At 41.2% G+C, this 13946-nt stretch overlaps 1 protein-coding gene across 1 annotated transcript in view; it reads right to left on the bottom strand.

Moving 5' to 3' along the window:
• Window positions 1-13946, bottom strand: part of ZNF704 (zinc finger protein 704) — a 241199-nt gene that overhangs the window by 225940 nt on the left and 1313 nt on the right. Inside the window, exon 3 of the mRNA XM_049632687.1 lies at window positions 13474-13944. Within this exon, the coding sequence (XP_049488644.1) occupies window positions 13474-13944 (471 nt within the window). The remainder of the gene's footprint in view (window positions 1-13473; window positions 13945-13946) is intronic.

The following is a 13946-nucleotide window of genomic DNA, read 5'->3' as shown; positions in this document are numbered from 1 at the left end:
TTTTGTGGGTCTATTGAGAAGATCATGTAATTTTTACTCTTCATTTTGTTAATGTGGTGTATCCCAGCAATTGATTTATAGATGCTGAAACATCCTTGTATCCCTGGAACAAATCCTACTTGCTCATGGTGTATGAGCCTTTTAATGTGTTGAATTCAGTTTGCTAATATTTTGTTGAAGATTTTGCATCTATGTTCAACAGGGATATTAGCCTGTAATTTTCTTTTTTGTGGTGCCCTTGTTTGATTTTGGTATCAGAGTAATACTGGTCTTGTAACATGAGTTTGGAAGCATTCCCTCCCCTTTATTTTTTTAAAAAGAATTTGAAAAAGATAATATTAAATCTTTAAATGTTTAGTATAAATCACCAGTATAAATCACCTCTTGGTCTTGAACTTTTGTTTGTTCAGAGTTTTTTGATTACTGATTGAATCACTTTACTAGTAATCAGTCTGTTAAGATTTTTCTATTTCATCATGGTCTTAGAAGATACTATGTTTCTAGAAGTTTATCCATTTCTTCTAGATTGTCCAATTTGTTGGCATAGTAGTCTCTGCTGGTCCTTTGTATTTCCTTGGTATAGCAGTTGTAACTTCTTTCATTTCTGACTTTATTTATTTGAGCCCTCTCTCCTTTATCCCTAGTGAGTCTAGTCACTAGACTTTGCCAATTTTCTTTTAAAAAAAAACGGGTTTTAATTTCATTGATCTTTTCCATTGTATTTTTAGTCTTTTTTTAAATTTATTTCTCCTCTATTATTTCCTTCCTTCTACCAACTCTAGACTTCATTTGCTCTTCTATTTCCCTTAGGTGTAAAGTTAGATTATTTGAGATTTTTCTTATTTCTTGAGGTAGGCATGTGTTGCTATAAACTTCCCTCTTAGAACTGCTTTTGCTGTATCTCACAGACTTTGGTATGTTAAACGTCCATTATCATTTGTCTCAAGGTATTTTTTTATCTCTCCTTTGATTTCTACATTGACCAAGTGGTTGTTCAGTAGGTCTTTTATTTTCCACATATTTGCGATTTTTCCAGTTTTATACTTGTAATTGATTTCTAGTTTCATACCATCGTGGTTGGAAAAGATGCTTAACATGGTTTCAATCTTCTTGAATTTAGTAAGACTTGTTCTGTGGCTTAACATATGGTCTGCCTCAGAGAATATGCACACTTAAATTCCACGTGCATTCAAGAAGAATGTGTAGGGGCACCTGGGTGGCATCCAACTCTTGGTCTTGGCTCAGGTCATGATCTCACAATTTCATGAGTTTGAGCTTCACATCAAGGCTCTGTGCTGGCAGCACAGAGCCTGGTTGGGATTCTCTCTCTCTCTCTCTCTCTCTCTCCCTCTCCCTCTCCCTCTCCCTCTCCCTCTCCTTCTGCCCCTCCCCCACTCACGTTGTCTCTCTCAAAATAAATAAATAACCTTTCAAAAAAAAGAAGAAGGATGTGTATACTGCAGCTCTTGGATGAAATGTTCTGTATATATCTATTAAGCCCATTGGACCTAATATGTCATTTAATGCTGTTACTTCCTTATTGATTCTCTGCCCGGATGATCTGCCCATTGATATAAGTGGGATATTAAAGTCCCCTTGCATTATTATATTGCTGTCAATTTCTCCTTTAAATCTGTTAATATTTGTTTTGTAAATTTAGATGCTTCTATGTTGGGTGGATAAATATTTACAAATGTTATATCTTCTTGCTGGACTAACCCTTTATCATTATGTAATGCCCATATTTGTCTTTTATTATAATTTTTGTTTTAAAGCCTATTTTATCTGATAAGTATAGCTACCTCGGATTTCTTCTGGTTTCCATTTGCATGAAACATCTTTTTCCATCCCTTTACTTTCAGTATATGTGTGTCCTTACATCTGAAGTGAGTCTCTTATAGACAGTATATAGATGGGTCTTGTTTTTTAAATCCATTCAGCTACTCTGTGTCTCCTGATTGGAGAATTTAGTCCATTTACATTTAAAGTAATTACCGATAGGTATGTATTATTGCCATTTTGTTAGTTGTTTTCTGGCTGTTTTGTAGTTTCTCTCTGTTCCATTGTTCTCTTGTTTTCTTTTCTTGTCTTCTAATGATTTTCTGTAGTGTAATTTTCTTAGGTTCCTTTCTCATTTTGTTTTTTGTGTATCTACTATAGGTTTTTGCTTTGTACTTACCATGAGGTACATATAACAGTGTATGTATATAACAGTCTATTTTATAACAAGTTAATAGCAAGTTAAGCTTGGACCCATTCTAAAACTCTCCCATTTTACTCCTTTCCCCCAAGTTTTATGTTTTTAATGTCACATTTTACATTCTTTTGTGTATCCCTTAATTAATTATTGTAGGTATAGTTTTTTTTTTTTTTACTACTTTTGTCTTTTAATTTTTACATAAGCTTCATAAGTGATTAATTCACTACATTTACTATATATTTACCTTTACTGGTAACAGTTTTACTTTCATATGTTTTCTTGTTACTAATTAGTGCCCTTTCTTTTCAGCTTAAAGAAGCTCCTTTAACATCTTGTAAGGCTTGGTTTAGCAGTGATGAATTCCTCTGGCTTCTGTTTTTCTAAAAAGTTCTCTTCTTCAATTCTGAATGATAACCTTCCTTGGCATAGTATTCTTGGTTGAAATTTTCTCCCTTTTAGCATTTTGATTATATCATGCTACTCCCATCTGGCCTGTAATGTTTTTGCTGAGGAATTTGATAGTCATAGGGGCTCCCTTGTATGCAACAAGTTGTCTTTCCCTTAATACTTCAAAAGTTTACTTTTTAAAAAAAATGTTATTTAAATAAACTTTGGGTCCTAACCTAAATTAACGGAAATTAGTGAGTATTGATTGGCCTTTACTAAGCTCTTGTAGTTGACTTGTAAAGCATGCACAAGCTACACGAAATGTTTATGACAACCTATAAAAACTACATTTCATATTGTTTTTATAATTTACCCCAAAATACTATCTCTTTAAATTACCACTGTTGCTTAAGTACCAGATTTAAGTTCTTAAATCTGTTGGTCCTCACTGTTTTCTTCAGTGTTTGACAAATATCTATGTTATTTGGTACAAAATTATGATAGATAGACAGAAGAAACTGACCTATTCTTCTCTGGGTTTATTTTCCACAAATATAAATGGGGATAATAATATTCACCTTCCAAGATTACAAAGAGGGTCAACTGACGTTAACTCTGAGGTTCCTCCATGAATTATAATACATTAAATGTTGGGTAATACTGAAATAAATATTGAACAATATGAGTCCTTATACAATGTATTCAGTGTTCACAAATGCTTAACTCCTTTATGCAATAGTCACACTGTTGCTGACAGAAAATGTGTCAATCCGAATATCCTACCCACTGTATATGCTCTTTTCATTTAGACTATTCTGCTATTTTAAGTCATTTTCCTTTTAGAATGTGGAAAACATATTATCGGATACTCTTTCCTGGGTATAAACACCTTGTGATTTTCTGTTCCCTTGGCACTTTTTAATTCTGTTATGATGGCACCTCTCACAACTGCCATCTCCTCCACTTGACCCTTAATGGAGACTGATATACCAAGAAAGGTAGTGTTCTCTACCAGTTTTTAAACTTCACACACAAGAATGGTATGCACAGATACACAGGTGAAAATTTACCACATGAAATACTCTTTTTTGTTTGTTTGTTTGTTTGTTTTAGAAACTTGACACTGAAAAAATTATCAGCTTTATTAGGGAAAATATTTCAAAGGTTGCATGACCCACAAACAACACTTTAATCTTTCTCTGCATGTGTGACAGTTTATTTCTTTAATAATGCAGCTTTAGGGGCACCTGGGTGGCTCAGTCAGTTTAGCATCTGACTCTTGGTTTTGACTCAGGTCATGATGTCACTCGATTTTAGGGCCCATCCCCATGTTGGGCTCTGTGCTGACAGTGTATAGCCTGCTTGGGATTCTCTCTCTTTCTCCCTCACTCTGTCTCTCTGCCCCTCCCCTGCTCGCACTTGGTTTCATTCTCTCTCAAAATAATTTTTTTTAAATGCAGTTTCAGTTATTTATCCCAAATATAAGATACTTATCCACGGATTTCTCATTTATAAAAATAATTATAAACCAGTATTTTCTAAATGTATCTAAATGTATTCACCTTCTTAGAAACTCAAAATGGCCATTGGCATCTATGATCAATAACTTCTTTATATATTTATAGGTATATGGGTGTTGTACTATTCTTCCAACTTCCTCTATGTTTAAAATGTTTTGTAACTTAAAAAAAAAAAAAACAAAAAAAAACTATGTCTCTGTTCTTAACCAGAATTTCCCCAAGTTGTTTAACCATAGTGTCCTTTTCTCCTCCTTCTGGATCTCTCCCTAATAGTAGAAGCAAGTAGGTACCAGAGTTGAAAGGTACACTTTGGGCTACACATCCCAATCTACTGAAAGAACAAAGAATGACTTCTTGACCAAACAAAAGTACAACGGGTCCTAGACTCAAATGCAGAGGAGAACAGGAAGGACAAACCCACACCTCGGAGATTCTTCGCCGTATGAAGTGAGAGGTGGTGGAAGATGACATTACTGTTATTTTCACCACAGCTGTTTTAAAAAAATATTTTTTAATGTTTATTTTTGAGAGAGAGAGAAAGAAAGAGTGGGGGTGGGGGGGAAGAAGCAGAGAGAGAGGCACAGAATCCAAAGCAGGCTCCAGGCTCTGAGCTGTCAGCATAGAGCCTGACACGGGGCTCGAACCTACAAACCGTGAGATCATGACCTGAGCTGAAGTTGGATGCTTAACCAACTGAGCCACCCAGGCGCCCCCTTACCACAGCTTTTAAACAACACATGTTCAATGCATATGATAAAACTCTTCTCACCTCTTTGGATAGTAGCGTTTATTCTAGTATAAGAGCTATGGATCTGAGCAGACTATGAACCTAAGAGACAGAATATCTGTCCTCTTTGCACAAGTATATAAATGGCTCACAGCTTCCTGAGATAAAAAGGAAGATTCAAGCTCACCACATATACAATGGAACCAGAGAATTCAGATGAACGAAGTCACTTCAGGAAGGAGTTCTCTTAAATACCTTGGTAACATAATAAGGAGGAGGTTGTAATAGTCAAAATAACTGTGGAATTTTGTATCCTTGAGCAAAATTTTATAAAAGATTCTCTGAAACCACAAAAGAGATAAACTGCCATCCATTTCAAATTTCAGGAGGTCTTTGGGCCATATTCAATAACAACAGGCAATGACAAGACAACATTGTCCTAATTTTATAGATGCAAACAAAGCATACAGATGTTAAGCAACTTGATATGGCCATACGACTAGCAAATAGAGAAGCCAGAATTTGAATCCAGACCCTGTGTTATATCACTTCTTGATCTATCTACAGAGAGGTAAAGTGGAGAAAGGCGTAGCTAGCAGGAACACCTGCTTTGACTCAAGCCTGCTCTCTCCCATCTCACTGAAGAGCCCACAATGAAGGTCACACTAATGGACTCAAATTATTCTGTCTGCAGGTTTGATTCAAGGCACACCACCTCTTTAAAATATGGATTTCATTTAAAATGTTGGAGCACTTTTGACATTCACTTATTTTGACGAGCCATCCCCAATTAGTCTGAATCAGGAAGATTTTACTTGCACTTAACCTTCCATTATGACAAAAACATAAGGAAAGCAAGTGTGTTACTGGTAACTGTAGGGCAGAGCATCAATACAACATGCTGTAAGTCAGTCCTCGTAGAGCAACATAAAGGCAGGATCCCTTTATTTCTTTGCACCTCAAGGTCCCATGTTGTTCTGCAAGTTGAACGTACCCCCCATATGTTACTGCTAACCTCTTTACCCTAAACTCCCAGACCTGCCTTCAAAACTCTAGAGTTGAGCCTGTTTCCCCTACATATAAATCGTAACACTGGACTTTCCAAAACAGTATCTTCGACGAAGCGTAAAAATTTAATCACTTTAATTCTACTACACCTATCTCACAGTGATACTCTGTTCCATTTCATCCAGTGAGAGCAACCAAGGTTATATGCCAGATTCAGTGATTTAAACTCATGCTTAGACTAGCTACTCAGAAATTACCTCCTGACCAAACCACACAATCTTCTTAGTATAGACTGTTTAGCTACAATTGTTTTAGGGTACGTATCAAAATTACATCCCAGATTGTGGTAGACAAGTAAAGTCTCTCAGCAGATCTAATTTTGATCTTAGGGATAAAGAAGAAAAAGGGCTTCAAACTTCTTTACAGACAATTTGGCAGGAATTTGTTAGACTGTGGGCTCCCTGAAAGTAGGTCTTATTCACTGTTACTTCCCACATGTGTATTAGGGACATGATAAGCAAGAGCCCACAATAAATTTCTACAAAGGGAATGGACAGGAACATGAACAACAAACCCAAAGAAAATCACCCTTATTTCAACGATAGAGATTGGCTAGGCCAGAATTCTGGCTGGTTATGAGAGCCTCCGAATATTCTCAAATACTTCAGAAAGTCTAATGGAAACCAGGCATTCACCTTAAGGTGAGATTGGACAGGGCAAATTTCCGTGACTTTAGCAGACTTTGTATCAAGTCACTGTGACAAGACCAGTAGCTCAGGTCAGAAGTTCTGATCCTGCACACTGAAGGGGGAGGGGAAATGCTCCCGTGCCTCTCTCCTCTCTGAACCCTTCTTGAGGTGGAAGACACAGTAATCTGACTGGGACAGATTTACAAATGAATAGTGTCTCTGTGTTTTAAGAAGTCAAGCACACACAGGGCTGTAACTGCCTCTGCCTCCTTCTCACTAAGAGTCAGGGGTAAGAAGATTCAAGATAGGTCTTGGCTTCTTGCTTTTCCCCCTCTTTTTTCTAATGCTTCTATAATCAACTAGTAGGAACATTTTGGCGAAGGAGGAGAGGTCCCAGTTAAGGGCTGAGTACACATGTCCTTTGGAAACTGCACAGGGATGAGGGATTGGCCCAGGCAGGATTCTCAGGGGGTCCCGCCCAGCCTATCACATGCGACCACAGCCGCGGTGAGGTCACCTCTGCCTGAGGTACTTTATGTAGGAAGGAAGAACTTTCCACAAATAGAAGTTGATAAGCAACTTATCAACTGGCAGATCACTTCAGAAAGTTGTGATCTCTCTAGCCACAGTTCTAAGGGAGTGAATGGCAGAACATTCTTAGCAGAAGAAACTAACTTGAGGGTCATAACTTGAGGTTGGCAGATCAGGGTGCTAATCCTAGCCCCACCAAACTCGCTAAGCAGCCCTAACTGGACAAGGCATTCCACCTTTCACGGTCTCAGTGTCCTCAGTGGTCAAATGAGGGTATTGGATTACTAGATAATCTCTGTTTCCCTTCCAACTCCAGCAGTCTATGATTCAGTGAATGACAACTCTGTCTGGTATCTTAAGCACATGTCTTTCACTTGAGCCAACACAGAGCATTTGTAAGACACATGCTTGTTAGCAAATTAGAATTCAGTGTTTGCTGCACAGACTCTGCCAAAGGATTCTTAAAAGTCATCTGATATTCAAGATATAGTCTAATAGATGTGTTAACCATCCTTGAAGAGCTGGCACCTAGGAAGCAGATTCCATTCAATTAATATTTATTGAGTACCGAGAGTAGGAACTTTGACAGGTATTATCTCATTTAAACATCTTTCTTCATGGTTTTTCAATAGATGAACTCTTTTATATATATATATTTTTTTAATTTATTCACTTTTTGAGAGAGAGAGTGTGAGCAGGGCAGGGGCAGAGAGAGAGGGAGACACAGAATGTGAAGCAGGCTCCAGGCTCCCAGCTGTCAACACAGAGCCTGATGCAGGGCTTGAACTCATGAACCATGGGATCATGACCTGAGCCGAAGTCGGATGCTTAACTGACTGAGCCAGCCAGATGCCCCAGTAGATGAACTCTTGATAGAAGTACTACCAGTCTTTCATATCCAGTTTTTTCCTAAACCATTATGCCAACAAATGATCAATCTCTTCAGATGCTTCAGTTCTTGTCCCTACACTAAGGCACAGCATCACAGAGCACAACCCTGGGCCTCGTTATCTCTGCCCCTGCTGTTTTGCTTAATTGAATAGCAACTTACTATTGAATCCTTCCTCCATTTGACATTGTCCTTGTATTTTTTTTTTTTTATTAAACTCTGGATAAAGATATTATTTACTGTGCTTAGTGTTCCTTATATAGGAGCCTAGGAGGTTCACATTTTTGGGGGGTGGAGGGCAGAATCTCACCACTGCACATAAATACATAAGCTTCCTTTGATCAGAAACAGAAAGGTGCAATACAAAGTTTCTTTGTTATCTCATTTAAAGCCTAGCTTAGTGTCCGTTACAATAATCAAGCAATACATCTCAGATACTTTATAGCACCTATTCCTCAATCTCCTTGGCCATCCCAAGTCCTCCTGGGGTATATAAACCCAAATAAATTATGGGAGATTCCATTTAGGTGACTAGAAGCTCAGGCCACGGATGTGAACCATGCTCCCAGTAGGTGGCCCCCCCTACCTCAGGTGTGGTATTTCATCTCTATCCTCAGTTGTGGAGAAAGGGCCATATTGATTCCCAAATTATAATTTCTAATGAAACCTTCTTTCATATACAGCATTTAGTATAGTTCTTGGTTTAAAAATATTTGGCAAATATTCATTCATACTGATGATATTTTAGAACCCAAACTGTCCTGCATTTATTCCATTCCCATTGTTTTATTGATTTTATTGGTTAACTCTTTGTTTTCTCCAACCCACTAACCTATGACCTCTTCACCATCCCTCACCCCCCTCCTGTCCTTTTCTTAAATCACAGCTTACTTTTCTTAAGTCACAGGTATACCAACTTCCTCAACAGTATGATCTTCTCTTTCTTTCCATTGCTCATCCAGCTGGCTAACCGTTATCCCTGAGGAATCCTGCTCTCTGCTTTGTCTACAAGGAGACAATATGGTATAAGGAATAAGGGTGATAGCTCTGGAGTTCAACTTCCCAAGGCTCAAACACCTGCTCTGCCACCTAATACCTGTATATCTTTATGTTGCTTAGCACCTCTGTAAAATGAGGATGATAATAATAATGCCTGCCTCATGGATATGAAATAAAAAGTTGAAATGAGACTATACATTTAGACTTGTACCAACTGACCATACTAGATAGTCAATAAGCATTATTTATTACTATTATTCCATGCATGAGTCATGGAATGAATTTGGGACAATCACATACCAAGTCAGACTTGCTTGCACCATAAGTGGAAAACCACAGATATCAGATGGGCCCTTGATACTCTCTGGCAGCTCTGTTTGCTTTCTCAGTATGTTTGCTCTCCTACTCTCCCACAGCACTGTGCCAAGCCTTCAACTCTCCTCCACTCTCAGTTGATAGAAGCCATAAGATAGAAAATAGAAGCCATAAGACAAATACTACTTCATTTGACTATCATACAATATACAACTACCCATTTTCCCTACCTTTTCTTTAATTCAATGGAAGAAGTTTCTTTGCTTCTGTTAAAGGCAACCCCTGTGATTGGGTTACACGTCCCCTCCACTGTGGCTTTCCCAAGGACTTTCCTTCTGCAATTTCTCTCTTCTCTCTGCATCTTTGGTTCTTCCCTAACACGACTCCCAAGGATCCTCACCCTCTTCCAAGGGTATTCATGCCCTTGTATATCTCCTTCCATTAGTGTGGGTGGAACTTATGACCCAGTACTAACCAACAGAATATGGCAAAAATAATGGCGTACTGTTCCTGTGATTATAGTGAATTATGAGAGATTCTACCTTCCTAAGACAGGCGCTAAGATTCCCCTTGCTGGCTTGATGAAGTAAGAGGCCGTATTGAGGAAGTTCAAGTGACAAAGCACTATGGGGAGTAAAAATGTGGGTGGAGCAAAGGGGATCCAAGCAATAGCCAGCAAGAAGCTGGGACCGTCAAACCTGCAAATGCATGGGAATGAATTCTGCTCACAACCTGAATGAACTTAGAAATGCATTCTTCCCCAGTTAAGCCTTCTGATGAAAACACAGCACACTTAACACCTTGACTGCAGCCTTGTGAGACACTGCACAGACCCAGTTAGGTGGAACCTGATTTTTAACCCACAGATACTGTGAGAAATGCTGTAAGCCAAAAAGTTTGTGGTGATTTGTCACACAGCAACGGAAAATGAAGGCATCCCCCTCCCCCAAAAGAAATTCCCATAATGCTGTAGTCCTTACACTAGAGTCTACTGTACCCTATGTTAAAAAAAATATAGACCATATGCCCTCCAGATAATCCCTCTCTCTTCTCTCTTTTCCAATAAAACTTGTTAAGAGGGTTTTTCAGATGTGTCACTATGTCCTCACCTCCCATTCAGTGAGAGGTGAGGACATCACTGCCTTTGCATTCTGCCTTTGCATTCTTTTGTCAAGAATACCAATAAGCTCCACATTATCTAATCTAAGTGGATATATCTCTATGCCTATCTTACTCAACATCCCAGTAGCATTCAACTGTTCAGCACTCTCCACCTTCTGAACTATTTCTTCTTGGCTTATGGGACTTTACATTCTCTGGTTTCCATCAATTTGTTTGGCTGCTGCTTCTCATTCATCTTTGCTGGCTTCTCCTACACCCAAACTTAAATAGTGACATGTCCAAGTCTGGCCCAAGGCTGTCCTCCTTTGACCTACACTCCCTTTCTAGTCCCCAGCTTTAAATGACATCAACATGCTACCGACTCCCAAATTTTTCTCTCTAGCCCTGACCTCTCCCCTCAGCTCCACATCCTACAGCCAGCTGCCTAATTGCATCTCCATTTGCATGTCTAATTGTCATCTCAGACTTAACATGACCAAAAAGAACACTTGATTTTTCTTTCATAAAATTGGTTGTTCCCCCAGTTTTCCCAATCTCAGCAAATGGCACATTTAACAAACCTCTACACTGGGGCCTCTCATTCCTTCACCCTCCTCCCCTGAGCCATCAGCAAGTCCTTACAGGCTGATCTTCACAAAAGATCCTGAATCTGTCCACTCCTCTCTAACTCCACTCCTGTCAACCTAGTTAATCCAAACTGCCCTCACCTCTCACCAGACTGCAGCAGTAGCCACCCAACTGGTCTCCTTGCTTCTCCCTGCTGTCTTCTATACTCTATACAGCAGGAATTTTTTTTTAAATGCAAACCACCTCGTATGCCTTTACTGCCTACGGCTTGCCAAAAACTTCATACTCTACTTTAGAAAGGCCCACCAAGCCCTATGTTGCTGGCTCCTACCTGCCTCCCTGACATATCTCGTACCTACCAAGTTCCAGCCACATTCACCTTTTTCTCCTTCCCGCCTCAAGACTTTTGCAACTGTTATTCCCTCTGCTGGAAAGATCTTCCCAAAGTGCATGTGTCAGGCCTCAGATCAAATGTCCCTTCCTCATGGAAGTCTACCCCATACCACAGCAGCTGTCTCTTCTTTCGCCTAGACTCTGTGACATCATTATTTCCCTCATAGCACGCAATCACAATCTCAAGTGCCATACTTGTTTGTTGTTGCTATGACTCTTTTCACTAGATGTGTGCATCTGGAAGGCGCTCACAGCTACGTTCTAGAAGAGTACCTCACACACTGGAGGTGCTCAATAAATATTTGAATAAATGAATGCATAAGTATATGCATAAGTTGTTGACACTGTATATGCATTCGAATAAAATATTAGGAAAAAATGACCTATTAGAAAATCTCTTCAGATGCAGTGTCAGGATGTCATGAAAGCAGTAAAAAATAAAAATAATTATACCTCAAGCTATTCAATGTATACATTACTGCAAAGCTGTGGGCAAACAATGCTATAAAATGAAGCCCATTTTTAAAGAATGTAACAGAAATTTGTCTGGAGATGTAAACAATCTTTTTTGATAATGTGAATCATCACACCCTAGTTATTCTGTTTCCATAGGTTTGATTTTTTTCCTACATTGGGTTTACTTTGATCACGGAGCATAAATTACAATTAATTTTTCTGTCAGTATTTCTGGGCAAAAACACTAAGGAATCACTACTCGCGTTACTCAGTGTCACTGATGCATGTGACTTAATTCCAATCCCAGCTATATCCTGTAGCCATACAATGCAGGCTTTTTAGCAGACCATGGTAATGAGTAGCTCATGGTCTGGATTCCAACAAGCAACTGTCAAAAACTATCATCCCGAATGACTACTTGCTGAAAATTTCTCACTCCCAGAGCCCGTACTTCCAGGGTGGTCTAGGAAACAAATTTGTGCCTATGTCTATTCTGGGATATTCTAAATGCTGATGTTTAGCATTTCTTTGGAATTGCAATTTCATGCTTTGAGGAGTTTTTTTTTTTTTCCCCCAAGCCCCAGAAGATAAATAGTCTCTATTAAGCTCACTTGTTTATGTATTTCTTTTCTTCCTGATATACCACTATCCTCTGAAAACTCCGGTAAATAGTTACTCAGTTGATTTTAAGAACCACTCTTGAGGAAAAACACTAACTTCATCGCTTACCACTTGCTGCCCTCAAAACTTCTTAGCAACATACACTGTGCATGAACCTCAACGTGGTTTGCTTTGTCCAATCGCATGCCTGAAAGCCCAGCCAGTCAGTTGTGTAATAATAAACCCCTTATCTCCTGAAGATACACAAACGGAAAAATCTCTCTGTGCTTCAGTGCACAAGAGACTTCACTAGAATTCTCAGCAGAAATTCACATCCATTTTAAATGCCAAATTATCACACCCCCCCCCTTTTCCCAATTTCCTCTTTTTTCCCCATTTGCAATTCCGAGGAGGGAAAAAAACCCAAAGGCTAAACAATGTCGAGTTTAAATGGGGGGGGGTCGGGAGGGTCGGGAATGCCAAAAGCTGCCAGCTAAATGCAGGTAGAAACCAAGGGCTTGGTTTTTGCTTTGGGCTTACCGGTTCCCTTACAAACACCTGTGATGGAAACTCATCAACAATTGTTCTTGGATGAAGAAGGGATTGAGAGATTGACAAGAGAAGCTGCTTACTAGTTTCAATAAGCTTGGCTAGCCCTCAGAATACGGAGAATACTCCTGCTTCCTCGGGGAAGAATAAAATCTCACTCCCTCTCTTACCTCGCGCGTCCCCACCCGGCGTAAACCCGCGCCTACCTCGTCCCATCTCCAAGTTCCCTACCTCACTGGGGAGAAGTGTCCTTTTCCTGCACCCACACGAGACAACAAACCCGACCCGGCCTTTGAGGAACTGGGGGGCGGGGGGGACCGCCTCGAAAAGGTGCTGGGGGCCCGAGGTGTGAGCTAACCAGTTCCCTCGCTCTGCACCGGCGCCGCCTGACACACCCCTCCCGGCCCGGCCTCCACCGGTCGCCAGTCCCCGGCCTCAGCCCGCTCCTAGCCCCGGGGCCGGGGCCCGTCTCCCTCCCCGGGCCGGCGGGTCCCGCGCGCGCCGCTGTGCCCAGCACGCACCTTCAACGCGCCCCGGGCCGGGCCCTTGAGGACCGCGCGGCCGGGGCCGAGGGGCAGGAAGCGCTCCTCGCTGTCCTCCTCGTCTTCGTCGCCGTCCACCACCTCGACGACCACCTCCTCGTCCTCGTCTTCCTCGTCGTCATCCTCCTCCTCCGCGCCCCCTCGGGGCTTCTCCTCCACCCGCCCGAGCCCCCTCCGCCGCCTGCTCCCGCCTTCCTCGTCCTCGTCTTCCTCCCCCAGAAGCAGCAGCACGGGCGACGAGGCGGCGGCGGCCCCGGCGGCCCGAGGGGGGCCGGTCCCGGCGCTGCGCGGCGGCGGCAGCGGCGGCCTCCAGCTCTCTGGGGCCGGGGCCGGGGCCGGGGCCGGGCCCGGGCCGAGGGGCGGGAGCCCGGGCAAGGTGCCTTCCTTGGCGGGCGCGGGTCCGGGCGCCTGCAGCGTGGCGCCCCCCCGGCGGCTGCCCAGGCTGGAGCGCT

The sequence above is a fragment of the Panthera uncia genome, chromosome F2 (genome assembly GCF_023721935.1).
Source record: "Panthera uncia isolate 11264 chromosome F2, Puncia_PCG_1.0, whole genome shotgun sequence".
NCBI lineage: Eukaryota > Metazoa > Chordata > Mammalia > Carnivora > Felidae > Panthera > Panthera uncia.
Note: the sequence above shows the minus strand (reverse complement) of the source record. Positions and strands in the feature narration are given on the sequence as shown.